This window comes from Cyprinus carpio, chromosome A10 (assembly GCF_018340385.1).
Source record: "Cyprinus carpio isolate SPL01 chromosome A10, ASM1834038v1, whole genome shotgun sequence".
NCBI classification, from domain to species: Eukaryota; Metazoa; Chordata; class Actinopteri; order Cypriniformes; family Cyprinidae; genus Cyprinus; species Cyprinus carpio.
Window position 1 is genome coordinate 16,082,859 of NC_056581.1, and position 17,249 is coordinate 16,100,107.

Here is a 17,249-nt window from a genome sequence, read left to right on the forward strand (position 1 = left end):
CTAAGAGCTTCCATCCAGTGAGCGTTTCTTGGCGAAGAGGTGCGTGGGGTCCCTGTTGCGCAGGTTGGGCTGGATCTTGAACATGGGAGGCCAGCGGAAGCTGGTGTGGCCCTCAATCCCAGAAGGCCCAGCGGCGGCGGGTTCAGGTGGACAGGGCTTGTTTTGAAGCAGCTGGAAGAGTGTGGCCATGTCAGGTCCCAGTCTGGACACCAGCCCGGCTCGCACCACCTCCACGGTGTCTTCATCGCACTCCATCAAGCTCTGCAGAAGTGTGCTGTAGTACCTGCAACACCAAAGTATGATGCATTAGTATGCACTTTTGAGTAAGCTTATTATATAAAGGAATAGTTAACTCAAAATGTAATGTAAAATTCTGTTATTATTTATATTTAAAAAATATTGTAGGTTGTTGTTTTTTTCTGAGAAACATACATTTTACTTATAGCCATCGCAGTTCAAAGTTACCATGTTTGTTAAGTTCCAAAAAGTAGGCTACCAAAAATTTAATAAGCTATTAAAACACCATAAAGCACCATAAAATAAGTTTAACTTAAATTTTGGCCTGTTCCTCACACAAATGTATCATTTGGCACCAGAAGAATTAAAATATAGTACACAATATCCACCTTATTTTAAAACATTTGCAACTTTAAATGTGCGAGGCTTCCAGTGCCATTGGCTTTCAGTTATTTTAGCTGTACAAAAACAGCCCGTTATACTTCTTGCTATTGCAAACTATTAATTCTTATCCTATATTTGATATTTTTAATGCATTATTTTAATGTACACTGCACTTTGTTATTTTAATTAATGAGTCGGCATTAATTAAAAAAGCTTCCTGCAAAATAAGGTGGAGAGTGTATTAAACTTGCATTTATTATCTTATATTGTACAGTACGTTGCATTAGGAATGTTTAAATTTGTTAAATTGGTTTAAAGCAAAATTGCAAAATTGCAAAAAAAAAAAAAAAAAAAAAAAAAAAAAAAAAAAAAAAAAAACTGACCAAATCGTATGGGCTTTTCGTATCGTATGGAGCAACTATTCATTGTTATTAACTGCCATTGTATAGAAAAGAGCTGCATTTTCTTTATTTCATGGAAGAAAAGAGTGAGTACCATAAATAAAATAACCAAATTTTTCATTTGTGTCTACAATCCCTTTAAGTCTAATATGGACCAATCACGCATGCCAAACAAGTTCGCGCGCTATTGTTCACTTACCTGTTTGGGAAGTGGCTGGGCACTTGGACCACGTCCCCAATGGCCTCAGGATTGGATTTGGCCACTTCGCAGATGTCAAGCTTCTTGTAGCATTCCTCCTGCACTTCAGCAATCATCTTCTGGAAGGTGGAACAGCGTTTGATGGTCTGGAAGACCTTCGTGGTGATACCGCTCGCGATGCACTTGATGCTTTCTTTCACAAACGTCTTACCCTGTAAAAAAAAAAAAAAAAAAAAAAAAAAAAAAAAAAAAACCATTATAACTTGCATTGCAAAACAAACGGAAAGTGAAAAATGCATAACTTTGACTCGCTAAGTAAAAGGTTCTGTTAATGAGGTTTTGTACCTCTGTATTAAAAACCGCAGCAGTGTGGAGGAAGGTGTTGCAGATCTCATGCATGCCGTCAGTGTCGCAGGTCGAATTCTCCAGACATGCGAAAGCTGCGCAGCCCACCTGCAGAGCTCCGTTCAGACAGCGGGCAACCTCAGCTGGAGGAAGAAGGAAAAGTTTTTGGGAGGTACTTTTATTCAAAGAAGTGTAAAAGTGGATATTTTTTTCTAGATAGGCAGTCCTGAATCTACTGAGCATTTCTGGACATTTGCCCATGCATACCCCCCCCCCCCCCCCCAAAAAAAAAAAAAAAAAAAAACTAAAACAAAAGCAAAAAGACAGTTCAATACAGAAAATAATACTTACTAGGGCTGTTGGCAGAGAATCGTGCTCGTCTTGGTTGTGCAGGTTCTTGATCTGTTCCGAATGCAGATGCAACCAGAACGAGGAGTAAAACAAATCCGCTTTTCAGGAGCATGTCTGCACTTAGAATCAAAACTAGGATTCAAAACACGAGCCGTTTGCTGATTCTGTAGGTTTGTGTTTCAGGTTGATGACAGCCTCAGCTTTATACAGATCTTCAGCTGAGCTATACGGCTCATAAACCCCTACAATCACCAATCAGAACGCAGGAGCCAAAAACTCAAACTTTCCATCTCTTCATAAATATTCATGGGCGGATGATAAATGCAGACCTACCTGCTATGATTTTATCTCCGGTTAGACGTTTAAATTCTTTTTGAGTGCTGTCATCTATGGTAAAGATCAAACACGTTTAGATACTTAAAATTGTATTTTTTCCAAATACTGTACATCAGGGCTGGACTAAGACAAAAAAAATCAGCCCTGGCATTTTTTGGTCTAAATGGCCAACCTCTATGATCAGAATCGGTCCAGTACCTGACCTGTATATACAATGTCATTCAAAATAGGCAAACACACATATATATTTGGATCCTAGAACGTAGGGAATAACACTTACACACCAACTCTGTGTGTGCTTATGTGTGTGTATGCCTACTGTGTATACTAGTTTAAGTGGACCAGTCAAAGTTATGACCGAGACGTTCTTAAAAGAACCTTTTTTTCTAAAGGCTGGAATATACTACACAATTTTTGCCCCGATTTTCCGCCGATTTACTGTCTGATGAAGTTGACACTAGTTGCCAAAAGTCTGAGCCAGTCTGCTTTTTTGGTTTGACAGATTTCATAGAAAATCGTGTAGTTTATAATGGTCACAGACTCCAATTTTTTAGCTTCAGACTATGATTCCATCCAATCAGAGGAGATCAAACATGTTTGATATTTTCAGCCAATTTAAGAACACATTGTTTTCATTCGTCATGCCTAGCAACAAGGCACACGTTTCTGCGTGAGTTTGTTGTGATCAGAACAACTTTAAAGTCTGGTTGTGTGTGATCCTCAATTGTTTGGTCAGTGTATGATGGCCAGTTTTTCCTCTGTGACTATTACAACGCCGGTAAGTGTATGATGCCAAGTGTTTTAAAATCTGTTCAGATTTGAAAAGTCGTGAAGTATTCCAGCATTTAGTGTGAAGATCTGAAGAACCCTCTTACACAAAGAACCTTTAATGCAATTGAAAGTTTCCATTTATGTTGAAGGCTCTCCATTCATTTATTTTCAGAGTGTAGTAAATCTAAACCGTCAAACCAACTATTATAAAAAATAAAATAAAAATCAGATTTCTTATGATTGTAAATGATGTTTGGTTTACATTTTCAACTGGAGGATCTTGTTGATTCAGTAACAGTGTAGAAGATAAATGATATTTCCCTCAGGCAGGTCACTCTCAATGGCTTCTTTGTTGAAAACAACTACAGTATGTTTGGTTTGGATTTCAAATCACTGTGATTTCAGTTATGCACATCTCTTGTTTGCTTTTGGTTGCAGTACTAAAAGTAAAAGAGTTCAGGGAGTTTTGTTGACACCTGGCACAGGTTATTGTGCTAAAGGTAGAGTACGAGCGGTTTTTGACAATGCCAAAGGACTTCATGAAAACAGACAGATGTAGCTTGTCAGAACTGGTCATGTAGTTGATTAAACATCTGTTCCCACCGTTTGCAGTGTTGGGTCTGACGGAGAAGCGTTTATCAGTGTCTAATCAGTGGATGTTGGAAAGGCTTTAGAGGAAGTGATGTTTTCCATGATGAATTTCATTAGCCTCAAGAAATTTCCTTCCCTAAAGGGTTAATTACGCTGATAATGATCAAAGCGCTCACTGGTTTTGAAGGGGGCTGGAGACATAGCTATTTTGGTTTTATTACCTTTGTTCACACAGACGTCTGTTTGTTACTACTGAAGTAGTGCAGGAAAGTCACACCCACATCTTTACTGAATAACATGAATGAGTAGTCTAAAGAATAAATATACACACACCTTAGGCCTTTGATTTTCCAATTCTCCTGTGATTCTCAGACTACGTGGAAATGCTGATCAATCATTTGTCCTTCATGTGACACTGAAGTCATATTTTCCTGACTTTTATTCAGCGTACCCGAGACATTTAGGTGACAAAGCTAAAATATGAGGCAGCAGATATGAAGTTTTAAGTTGTTATTTTTATCTTTTAAGCAGAAAATGTAAATGTTTGTAGCTCAACGTCAGTAAATTCATCCTGAGAATTCATCACCATTCATTCAGTTTAAAAAACTGAGGAAGGAAATATTCATAAAAGAAAGTGGGCTCCAAAAGTCTGAGAAGTTTTAAGATTTTGGAAAGTAAAAAGAAAAGTTATGATGGATACATAATTATAAATGAATGAATAAATAAATAAATGTATATAAAAAGAAATGTAATATAAAAATATGTAATATAGCCTATAAAATACCTAATAAATTTATATTTTTTTAATAAGTATTTTTCGCCCTATTATGTCACTAATCAAATATAAGAAATTAAGTGACATTTAACGTGAACAGCTTTTTCCCGTTGAAGCACAAACCTCTGCTGGATATGATGGATAATCAATACTGTCACAAGAAAAAAAATTTGATAAATAAAAATAAGGGTTTACAGGCCTAACAAATAGTAAAAACTGTAGAAATTATGAATTCTTCACTTTGATTGCCATGCTGATATTATTTAATAATAACAAGATTTTATATCAACTTAGATTTAAAGCATTTTAGTCTGACATTTAGACTTCATTGATGGCTTTATATCAACACAAAGCAACAAACACACACCACACTGCAAGCTTATCTATTAAGATTTAATGTTCAGTTTATTATTATTATTTCATAACTAGAGTTTGAAGTGAGTGTACAGATGGGCAAACAGGAGTGCACACGACTGGAGATGGTGGAAAATGCAGATATGTTAAGATGAAGTAGACCAGGTTGTAAGTGAAAAAGCTTGAGGAAGTTAAATATAATTCTTCTCATCAGCGTTAGTGTGGTGCGTCAGATGGCGCTGCCTACATGCGGAAGAGAAAGCGAGGAACACCGGGAATGTCACGAATCAGAAACCTCCAGTCGTCGCGCTTCTCCGCGCATTCAGTCGCTGTATCTGACTCAAATGAGCTCAAGAACAAGGGCATGGGCTGGTAACATGGGTTAGCTGAAGTCTGGTTGCGGTAAACTACGGTAAAATAATTCTGTATCTTCCGCGTCTCCGCCGGGAAAATGAAGCGTATGCCCGTTTCGCTTCAGGTGCTCGCCGCATCAAAGGGGTATTTTATTACCATCACCTTCATCTCTAAGATCACAAACGACTGCCAACCCGATGCTTCCTTTCAGTTCGCTTCGGTAAGGTTTTGCGCGTTCATAAATGCATGTGCTTGTGTGTAGGCTACATTAATTGCCCTGTTGAGCAGGACATTACGGACGCGAGGAGTATTACATAAGTTCAGGATTGAGGCTGTGTCATAAAACCTAGTGAGCTTCCCATCTAGACAGTATTGTAGGCATCGTATTTTTTCAGCGCATTCTGAGCGCGTCTAATGAGGCTGACGTCATACTTGACTCTGATTGGTCAGTAGCGACGCTTTGGCGTATATAAATATATATATATATTCATTTATTTTTTTTCTCGCCAAACTGGACATTGTCCATTTATTTTTAACTGTAACTTTTGAGGAATATTTAGAAAGGGAGTCCCCAGTTAAATCAGTAGTTGTCGCCATTTAGATTTTTTTTTTTAAAAAAGTAACATTGTCTATGTAGAGAAGTAATATTTATTATATTTATAAACAATTAATTTTGTTGCTACGATGTATATGGACTATTTTTCATAGCTTAAAGATACTTAAAGGTCCTCTGAGGTAGTGCATTATTCTATGTGGTGACGTAATTTCAACTGAAACAGAAAGAGAGGGCGGGACATATCCCTTTTTAAAATAGCCAATAGTGTTTTGTTTATATCTGCTCGGGCCAGAGCTGTTGAGCTTGGTAAAGCTGCATTTGACAGCCGCAGTCTGATAGATTGCCGCCTACATTCAATATGAAACTCTTAGTAAAACAAAATAGTGGTCGTAATCATACTTAGGCTGTGTAGTTGTAAAAGTTTTTAATATATGCCGACTCGCGCATATGATATGATTATGATATGATATGATTATTTATAGTGCAGGGGGCGGGCGCTTTGGATTCTAGAGAGCATTTGATTGGTCAGAAGATTTGATGAGAAGATGAAGTACAATGTGACGTCAAAAAAATCATTGAACCGTTTTGGCGGAAGTGAAGAACTGCAATCTTTGAAGGCTTATATCTTCTCAATACGAATTTTGTCACTCTTTTGGAGCACACTGCATTATAGATAACCTTAAGACTAACATATTGATACTAACACCCAAAAAACTTCACTTTTGATTTCATGGGGACTTTAAAATGGACTCTAAACTGGATATTTCACCGTTGTCCATAGCAAAATTTGTGCTACTTTTATTTTGCTCATAACTTTTGAGAGATATTTAAAATGGGAGTCCCCAGTTAAAGCAGAAAAAATATCGTTATAAGAGTTTTTAAGTTGTCACCAATTTTTATTTTTATTTTTACAAAAAAAGTTACATTTTGCGATGTAAATGGATTATTTTTTCATAGCAGAAGCTTAAAGACACTTAAAATGGACTCTAACCCGGATATTTCGCTGTTGTCCGTAGCAACATAACAGCACTAATTTTATTTTTAATCGTAACTTTTGAGAGATATTTAGCAAGCTGAGCAAAAAATTGCTTTGACAATTATAATGGAATAGGGCAAAATACTGCATTGCAACTTTTTGTTATATCACAAATTTTTATTGCCATTTAATTATGAAATCTATTATCATTTTGTATCTGAGACCTTATGATATATATCTCAATAATCAGTATTTTGATTAATACCCATCTTGCCTGCACGTTAAACATAAGGACATAAAAAGTATATTTTTACAAATATCATTTACAGTATTCTTGATTGTGCAAAGAATTTATTCGCTTAAATTTGACAATTTTTTTTTTATCCATTGCTTTTAGGTCCCAGTTTACAGATACTGACATGGACTATGAGAGGCCTAATGTCGAGACCATTAAATGTGTGGTGGTGGGGGACAATGCTGTGGGCAAAACGCGTTTGATCTGTGCTCGCGCGTGTAACGCCACTCTTACACAGTACCAGCTACTGGCCACGCATGTGCCCACTGTCTGGGCCATTGACCAGTACAGAGTCTGTCAAGAGGTCAGGGTTTTATCTTTCCACTCATGACACTTCAGAAGCATAAGATAAGTATTATAACTTCAATCCAGATCCAAGTTAAATCCAAATCTCTTCTGGTTTTGAGTTCTGGAACGTTCCAGAGATGTCGTGGATGATGTCAGCGTGTCTCTTCGATTATGGGACACCTTCGGCGACCACCACAAAGACCGCCGCTTCGCTTATGGCAGGTGTGTTTGTGGACCACATCTTTCTTAAGACTTACTCTCAGTGTTTTCTTGAACTCTTTGTCTTGTATCTGGACACTAGGTCAGACGTGGTGGTCCTGTGCTTCTCCATCGCCAACCCCAATTCTCTGTTACATGTGAACCATGTGGTACCCGGAGATCAAGCACTTCTGCCCTCGTGCTCCGGTCATCCTGGTGGGCTGCCAGTTAGACCTGCGTTACGCTGACCTGGATGCTGTTAATAGGGCACGGAGACCTCTTGCCAGGTGAACTGTCAAAATTTTGATCTGTGATTTAAAGACGACTTGACCCTTGATTAATGTAATTTAGTGGATACACTTATTTAAAATTTATAGTCATTATTTTTCGAAAACAGACCAAAAATTTAAAAATATTTAATAAATATAATATTGAAAAAATATAATGTTTAAAAATTATATTTATTTATGTGGATAAAATATTCAGCAGCAATTACATATTTTTGTTGAAACCATTACAAGGATTCAGTGATGAATATAAAGTTCAAAAGAACAGCTTTTATTTGAAATATAATTTTATTATAACATCTTAAATGGTTTTTGTCTCACTTTTGATCATTTTAATGCATCTCCCCTGAATAAAAGTAATAACTTAAAAATATTAATACTGCACACAGAAAATCAATAAAAATGAATATAACGGTCTTTATATTATAAATACCACCTGATTCTCTAAATTGTAAATATAAATATAAATATTCTTTTATCAATATTATATAAATTATTATTATAAGTATCACATGCTTCTCTAAATTATAAATATAATAAACCCACCTTACAGACCCATCAAAGCGAACGAGATTCTTCCTCCTGAGAACGGTCGTGAGGTGGCCAAAGAGTTGGGGGTGCCGTACTACGAGACCAGCGTGGTGGCTCAGTTTGGAGTGAAGGATGTGTTTGACAATGCCATCCGCGCAGCTCTCATCTCACGGCGCCACCTGCAGTTCTGGAAGTCTCATTTGCGCGATGTCCAACGGCCCCTTTTGCAGGCACCTTTTCTGCCTCCCAAACCTCCTGCGCCCGTTATAGTCATCCCTCCGCCCCCTTCCACCACTGAGGAGCACCCGGGCCGGCTGCTGGAGGAGCCGCTGTGTGCGGATGTGGTTCTGGTCCTCCAGGAGAACCAGCGAGTCTTTGCTCATAAGGTCTACCTCGCCACATCCTCCTCGAAATTCTACGACCTTTTCCTCCAGGATGTGAAAGCCGAGGCTGACTGTAAGTTACCCACGGGACGGGAGCCTCCTGCACGGGCGGCCAGCTTTGACATGTGTGAGAGCAGTGATGAAGAAAGCAGGGTCAACCTCAGGCCCTGCATCAGTGACGGGACCCTGATCTCCGCAGACTCCGGTGGGACCCTGGAGGGTGGACGCGGGGGCCGGCTTTTGTCTTCTTTGGGTCGGGCTTTCGTCAGCATCAGGAGAGAAACCGTCCAGGATCCCGTCACGTTCATCTCCCGGCTGATGACGGTGGTGGACATGGACCCCTCTGTGCTGCTCGGGCCGTTTCGGGTGGTCATGCGTTACCTTTACACGGGGCAGCTGGACGAACACGAGAAGGACCTGATGCACATCGCACACATCGCTGAGCTGCTGGAGGTGTTTGACTTGCGCATGATGGTTGCAAACATCCTCAACAATGAGGCCTTTATGAATCAGGAGATCACGAAGGCTTTCCATGTGCGACGGACCAATCGGGTGAAGGAATGCTTGGCCAAAGGAACTTTCTCAGGTTAAATTTCCTTTATCTTATGTCACAAACACAGTGTTAGGCCCTATAAAATTTCCTTTTTTTTTCTCAATTTTTCTGGATTGTTTTTTTTTTTCTCTTACAATTTTTCTAAACTCTGTTTTAATGGTTAAATTGAAATAATCAAAAAGCATGTCTAATTAATTGAAATCATTAAACTTATACAATTTAATGTAACAAAATGTGAACTTTTAGGGCCCTTTGAAATTTTCCCAAAATTCTGTTATATTTTTCCCAAAGCCAGTATTTTTCTGGATTCCATTTTAATGGTTTACTTATATTTTAACAATAAAAATATGTTTAACCAACTGAATTCATAAAACTTTAAAAGTTCATAAAAGCTACAATAATAGGACACAATGATTTTTTTTTCCCAGAATTTTTTTTTTTGATTTATGATTTAATGCAAACTTATCAAAAACCGTGTTAATCATATGAAGGCATGAAACATTAACAATTTAAATAATGTTTTCGTATGTGATCAGATGAAAGTTCAACACTTTCTTTTATTTTTTTGTCAGCTGAGACAAAAGCTCCTTCACACAGAGATACGCATATTTAAACAGCAGTCTTTAATATTCACATACACTTGTCCATATCATGATTTAATTAAGTATACAGACCTGCCTTTGAAATATTCATCCAAAATTTCCCAGATTCCACATCCCATACTGTAAAGAAACATTTTGTGACTGGATTCCACGATTCTGTTCACAGTTCATTATCTTCCACCTTCCGGAAATCATAGGGTCGTATTAATACTATCAGTTTTGCTGCAATAAAGATTTCTTTCTTCATATCCCAGATGTGGTGTTTAAACTGGATGATGGTCCCGTTCAGGCCCATAAACCCCTGCTCATCTCCAGCTGTGATTGGATGGCAGCCATGTTCGGTGGGCCTTTTGTCGAGAGCTGTACTAAAGAGGTGAGTACTGCATTTTATGGATGTGACCCATTCATGTGCAGCATGGGAAATTTCTGGGAAATTTCAAACTATATTACACTTGATCCGTAGTAGTGTCCAGATGTTAATATTAACTTCAAAGACATCTACTGTTGATTTATGTCTTTTTTTTTTGCATTGGTATACAGATTGTCTCATGACTTGTTGTGGTTCCACAGGTATTGTTCCCAAACACGACTCGTAGTAGTATGCAGGCGGTGCTGGAATATCTCTACACGGGACGCTTCTGCTCCAGACCTGACCTGGATGCCATGGAGCTCATTATCTTGGCTAATCGCCTCTGCCTGCCTCACCTGGTTGCCCTCACAGGTCTGATGATTGATTATTATGCCAATAATGAATATAAGAATTACCAAGGATCAGTTAGTTTATTAAAAAAAATTATCTTCTGGGGTTCTATGCTTTCCAAGCCTGCATTTATTTGATTAAAATACAGTTAAAACCATAACATTGTGAAATATTATTACAATTGAAAATAGAGTTCTGTTTGAATATATTTTAAAATGTAATTAATTCCTGTGATCATCCGTCTTCAGTGTCACGTGATCCTTCAGAAATCATTCTAATATGCTGCTTTACTGCTCAAGAAACATTTCAGATTATTATCAGTGTTGAAAAAGTTGTGCTGCTTAATATTTTTGTTTTCAAAGTTCTTTAATCAAAATAAAGTTCTAAAGAACAGCATTTATTCAAGGGAGAAATTTTTAGTGGCAATATAAAAGTCTTTACTGTCACTTTAGATTAATTCAATGCATTCTTGCTAAATAAACATTTTAATTTCGTAGTTGTAAATTAATTAAAAGTTTTTACCAGCAATGTAAATATTAGGATTTTTTGCTTACATGGACAAAAATATGTGGTGACCCCTTTTATTTAAATGAATAATGATCAGAATTCATTGAAAAGAGCAGCATGGGCATTGTGCTAAACTTCTCCGTTTGTGTTGCACTGAAGAAAACAAATGTTTGAAATGACCTGAGGTTGAGTAAATGATTTTTACGTTTAATTGTGTTTTGCTGCAGAACTCCATACTGTGACTGTTCTGACGGAGGCCGCCGCCATGGGCACGGACATTGACGGAGATGTGCTGGTGTATCTGGAGATGGCTCAGGTAAAACTGCATATGAAAACCAGCACAAACTCTTCCTGCAATAAATGTAGCATATATTATAATCTGAAGAGCATAAGTTGTTTAAGTTGTTTAATTTCCTTTATCGATTGATACTGAAAGTACTGAGTTTACTATAACAATCACAGCTATTTTAGAATTGTTGTGTTTGCTGAATAAGAAACTGCACGAGGAAATGATAGGTTTCATGCAAACGTTGCTGTAACCCGTGTCCTGCTCTGAGATTTGGTGTGAAGTCAGACACATTTTTGCAGCATTCCTGTGATGGTTCACGTGGTTCTTTCAGTCATGCCTGACTGTCAGTGCTTTACTAAAGACTCTCAGAAACGCTGAGCACGACTAAGGAGCTCTCTGCCATGAAGTGTGATTCTGTAGATGACTCTGCTGATGTAATAATGAAACTAAATGGTATGATTTATAAAATGCATTCAACAGAGCTTGAGTTCCGTGGTTGATCTGGTATAGACTGACTGGAGAATGAGCTCACTCGCACTAATGCCATTACAAACTGAGATATTTATCACATTGCTCACTTGTTCAGGAAAGAGGACATAAAGAAACAAAATGAAAAGTTCATAACATCTCTGCAAGATTACATTTAAATGTAGTTTGTGCATCATGGCATTACTATTTTTTGGTTACAAGAAATCTAGGAACTTTGACATTTCGCAGAAGAAAGGTTTATTCAGGAAGAATGCATTAAATTGATCAAAATGGTATAAACGATGTCTATTAAATAAATGCTGTTCTTTTCAACTTTCTATTCACTCAAAACATCCTGAAGAAAAAAAAGGTATATAAGCTACCACAAAAATATTAAGCAGCAAATCAGCAGATTATTAGAATGATTTCTTAAGGATCATGTGACACTGAAGACTAAAGTAATGATGCTGTAAAATATTTTTTAAAATTAAAATTTTAAAATATGTTCATATAGAAAACAGCTGTTTTAAATGATAATAATATTTCACTGTTTTTACGGTATGTTTGATCAAATAAATGCAGCCTTGGTGAGCTTAAGACTTCTTTTCAAAAACATTTAAAAAATTGTACCAACCCCAAATTATGAACGATAAAGTCTGTGTTTTTGAAACAACATGAGGGTGAATAAATGATGATGTTTGTTGTCATGTGGTTTCAGTTCCACTGTGCCTACCAGCTCACCGAATGGTGCCTTCACCACATCTGCACCAACTACAACAACGTGTGCCGCAAATTCCCCAGAGACATGAGGGCCAAATCAGCAGGTACTACATCAAACGTTTGTCTTTTGTTTTGATTTTTTACATTTGATATTTTTTTATTTGGGCATTTTCATTAGTTTTTATTTCTTAAAATATGTGTATATAGTTGTTTATTCATTTGTATGTCAGTTTTTGTTATCTTAGTACATCAAAGTTAGAGTAAATGAAAATGTTGCCATGGTGAATAGCTGAAATAAAATAAGAATATTTTCATATTTTTTTATTTATTATTTTATATATTTCATTTCAAGAATCAAAAATGTTTTTATACTGTTTGTTTACTGCAATAACCCTGTTGGATGCATGTTCATTTGCATTTTCAGAGAACCAAGAATACTTTGAGAAGCACCGCTGGCCTCCGGTCTGGTACCTGAAGGAGGACGACCACTACCAGAGAGCTCGGAAAGAGCGGGAAAAAGAGGACTACCTCTCCCAAAAACGGCAAAACAAGCGTAAATGGGTGCTGTGGAATCTTCCACCCTCCCCTTCGAACCCCTCTTCATCTTCTTCATCGTCCTCATCCTCGGGCTCCTCTGCTATCATCTGAAGAGACGAGGATGAAACCGTAGAGATGGAGAAACTGTGAGGTGCAGTGAACACATCCAACAATTTTTCCGTTTTTTTCTGGTTTCAGATCAACTTCTCATCAGTCGTGCTTTGAAGTTCTTGGTGCTTGAAGTCCTGCACTTGGAAGTGTACAGGCATCGCATATGACACGGCCAGCAAGCAGGTCCAGATGTAAACTGTTTACCGACTGTGACTGTAGTCGTTCGGTTTTTAAGTAAAACAGGTAGGCGTTTTAAAACAAACAGTGATGAAAACTTGCTGTGATTTTGTGATGTAGATCAGTGGCTCTCAACTGATTTTGCTTCACAACTTTAGACATCAAATGGTGAATCAAAAATTGTTTATCGTAAAAAATTTATTGAATTGAACACTGTGGTTGTATATTATTTCTATACTACTATAGTATTCATCAACATTTTGATTCAGCCTTAATTTTTATATTTTTATTTTCATTTTCATTTTAGTAAATTTGTGATTTTTGCCTTTTTTGATATTTAAAAAGTATTTTTAGATTCAATTTATTTTTAGTTTGCAATGTAACATTTCTACATTTTACCTTTTTTTTTTTTTTTTTTTCAACAAGTCTGACATCAAAAGAGATTTCTTATATATTTAAAATATTAATATTTCAGCTGTTTCGCTATGCTAAATCTTTAGCTAATAAATAGTTTTTTTTTTTTTCATTGATCCACTAACTGAGAACTACTGATCTAAAACCATTTAGCCTCAAAAGCAGAACTGTGGGAAAACTGAAGAGTCACCCAAAGAACAAAACTAAACCAGTCTGTACAGATCGCTGTGCATTTTTAGCCTATAATAATATTCTTGATTTTTAGCATTGTACCTACAATGACTCTTTGTGATTCATCCCCTGAATCATATCACATATATTCTCCTGATTATAACAGGCATGACCGTCAGGTGATCACTAGACTCTAGTGCTGAACTTATATCAGAAAATGTGAGTTCACCTCAATTGTGCCTAGTCATGTTATTCAGAGACGTCATGGCGAGATTCTGCTGGCAGAGTCTTTCTGTATGAAATCCTCATTAGATGGTCATCAAGTGCACGTTTTTCACACTACAGCGTAGTTTGGATATTGAATCCAGTGGCAAAACATTGACACATTTAGTAAAGGCAGAACCTTTCTTGAATTCCATGCAAATGAAGGGATAGTTCATGCAAAAGTGAACATTTTGTCAGATCTATCTATCTGTCTATCTATCTATGCGTGTGTGTATATATAATCAAGATATTCTTAGCAAAACAGAAGAATAAAAACGTTTATTTGCACATGACCTTCAGGTCTGTTGTTGTTTTAATCTGGAATGCGGCGTCTGTTTCTGTGCCGTTCGTATAAGCATTTGGTCCCTCGATCAGAACTCAAAGTCCCAGCCGGACTCCTCATCAGGCGGCGGCTCATCTGTGTCCTCAGGGAAACAGTCGAAATTACTCGTGTCCAAAGGCCCTTCCACCTGTGGCAAACAAACCAAACTCATTTTCTTTGGATGAAAACGCAAGATAAAGCAAAGAAACTCACTCACTTACTCAGGACTGTAACTCTCTAAAAATATCCCAGACGGAGTAAAATTATATCAGGATTTGTGAGGTCAACTGAGACTTCTTTTTATTTATCGGAGATGACTAATTCATTTTGAACATATGTATTTTTCATATCCCTCCAAGTTAAAAACAGTCCATCAAATGATTCATTTCTCTTATTCGCTCGAGAATCTCACATTTGGTATAAACGGAGGAGTCAGGGTTCCTTCACGAATACCATCCCAGTTAAACCCTTCAAACCATCTGCAAGACACATCAGAACCAGCACAGCCCACACATCATGACTGTTAAGTGAAGTGCAGTACTGTGAATATGTAGTGATAATGTATGGTCTGTACTTGTGTTTCTGGATGTCCTTCACGCCGTTCTTCTGGTTGCCGAGTCTCTCAGATGGATTGTCCCTGCCAGGTTATATGACACACTTTATGGCTGTTTTTCAAAATGTATAATCAAATACATATTGTTTTCTTAAAAAATGTGCATTATGATATTAATTAAAATTTCACACATTGAAATCCTGAACTGCAAAAAAAAAGGGGGGAAAAAATAAAAAAAAATTTTTTTTAGCTCCTTCCTAAGCCCTTAGATTTTTTTTCTCTCCAAATTTTTCTCAGATTTTTTTTTTCTCTCTTTAAAAAAAAAAAAAAAAAAATAAAGAACTTTGGAGAGAAAAACTCTCCCTAAAACATTTTTTCTCTCACCTGAAACTTTTGTCTATTTTTTTTTCTTTCCTAGAAAAATGTTTTTTTTTCTCTCAAGAAAAAAATTCTAATGAAAAAAAATTAAAAAACTCTTTTTTTCAATAAACCTTTTTCTCTCTTTATTTTTTCAGCATTTTAGTCTCTCTTTAAAAAAAAAAATTCTATCCTGAAAAACCTTTTTCCTAAAAAAAATTATCTTCCAAAAAAAACTTTTCTCTATCCAATTTTTTTTCCAAATAAACAGTTTTCTCTAAGACACTGCATTTAAGTTTTTTCTCTTTGATTTTTTTTTTAAATAAAACACTGAAGCACCTTGTTACCGTATTGCATTAATCAGACACAACATAAACATAATATTTTAATTCGCATCTTGCATAAAATGCTGCGAATGCAGAGGTGAGCCTCAACTAAGTTATATTTTAAGAATTTTTAAGTCACCGTATTTCTGTAACAATGCCCCCCCCCCCCCCAAATAAATATATATACAGAACAATGTTATTTCAGCAGCTCAGGTTCCATAACAAAAGAACTGTCTTTTAAACAGCGTTTCTGAATAAACACACTGACTCTATCTTTGTACCTGCACAGTCTCTTGATCAAGTTCGCAGCACTCTTAGTGATTTTCTTGGGAAACTCCACCATATCGATTCCTCGAAGAATAATGTTGTACGTCTTCATGGGATCTGACCCTGAGAAAGGTGGGCTTGGAGGGACAGAGGACAAATAGTGTTGAATGTTAATAATTAGAAGAGTCAGAGTGTGAACTTCACTTCCCGGGATTCTGGAAACAGGAAAAACGTAATCTTGTTAATAATGACATTAATAAATCACCAACCTTCCGCTCAGCAGCTCAAAGATGAGGATTCCTAGAGACCAGTAGTCGGCCGAGACGTCGTGTCCTTTATTTAGGATGATCTCGGGGGCCACGTACTCCGGAGTCCCACAAAACGTCCATGTCTTCTTCCCCAAGCCGATTTTTTTAGCAAAGCCAAAGTCCACCTAGAAAACAACGACTGTTCTTTGCCACTTGAATATTTTGTTGGTAAATATACAAAGGTTTAGACACGCTTGACTTTGTTTCTCATTTTCTTAGAAATCTAAAGACATATGCTTAAAAATTTTGTAGACTAATATAATGTATGGCTACAAATAAATTTCATAAAATTACAAATTTTCTTTAATATTTTAAATTAAAAAAATTGTATATGGATATCAAATGTAGCATGTACAATAATTTAATGTGTATTAATTCTTCAACAGAAGTACATTGGTTTAGTGTTTACTAACACTAAAACAAACTTTTAAAAATTGTTTTCATTAATTAAAGCTGAAATAAAATATAAGATGAATGTTTCAACTAAAATGAAGCGCTACATATTTTAAGTACTAAAATTACTAGAACTGAAATAATAAATGTTTAAAAAGAACAATTAAAGCTAAATAGAAATCATTAAAAAATAAATAAAAAAATGTAAATTTAAATAAAGTTGCATAACTAAAAACCTCAAACTAATACTTAGTTAAAATTAGTTTTTGTTAAAGCTTAAAATAAAAAAATAAATATTAGATGAACACTGAAAATTAAAAAAAAGGAATATTCAAGCACTAAAATTACTAGAAGAAACTGAAATAAAAATGTGAAAATTGAATCTAAAGCTAAACAGAAATATTATAAAAAATATTCAAATGTTTGTATTAATTAAAATAAAGCTGAAACAAAATAAAATTTAAATATCAAATGAACACTTATTAAAAGGAAGTACTTAAATCAATTTAAGAACAAAAAAAATCTTCAAATACTACAAAAAATGTAAACAAATCTATTACACATTTAAATTAAAAAATTAAAACAAATAAAATAAAAT

The 17,249-nt window shown here is 36.1% G+C and overlaps 3 protein-coding genes across 3 annotated transcripts in view; 1 reads left to right on the forward strand and 2 right to left on the reverse strand.

Moving 5' to 3' along the window:
• stc1l (stanniocalcin 1, like) lies at positions 1-1,620 on the reverse strand. Its single transcript, XM_042765720.1, has 3 exons — positions 1,567-1,620; positions 1,222-1,433; positions 1-283 (listed from the first exon to the last, which is right to left on the reverse strand). The coding sequence occupies exons 1-3, from the start codon at positions 1,618-1,620 to the stop codon at positions 1-3; spliced, it is 549 nt and encodes a 182-aa protein (XP_042621654.1).
• rhobtb2b (Rho related BTB domain containing 2b) lies at positions 1,500-14,418 on the forward strand. Its single transcript, XM_042765415.1, is given in 11 exon segments — positions 1,500-1,738; positions 7,028-7,229; positions 7,332-7,435; positions 7,515-7,571; positions 7,573-7,698; positions 8,252-9,198; positions 10,022-10,140; positions 10,338-10,488; positions 11,202-11,290; positions 12,450-12,555; positions 12,876-14,418. Coding segments are annotated over 11 exon segments (2,211 nt in total). The 5' UTR covers positions 1,500-1,652; the 3' UTR covers positions 13,100-14,418.
• LOC109055354 (cGMP-dependent protein kinase 1-like) overlaps positions 14,384-17,249 on the reverse strand; it is a 16,918-nt gene continuing 14,052 nt past the window's right edge. The window contains exons 17-21 of the mRNA XM_042765419.1: positions 16,220-16,383; positions 15,965-16,087; positions 15,022-15,084; positions 14,860-14,926; positions 14,384-14,595 (exon numbers count right to left, since the gene is read on the reverse strand). Of these exons, the coding sequence (XP_042621353.1) occupies positions 14,497-14,595; positions 14,860-14,926; positions 15,022-15,084; positions 15,965-16,087; positions 16,220-16,383 (516 nt within the window). The 3' untranslated portion in view covers positions 14,384-14,496. The remainder of the gene's footprint in view (positions 14,596-14,859; positions 14,927-15,021; positions 15,085-15,964; positions 16,088-16,219; positions 16,384-17,249) is intronic.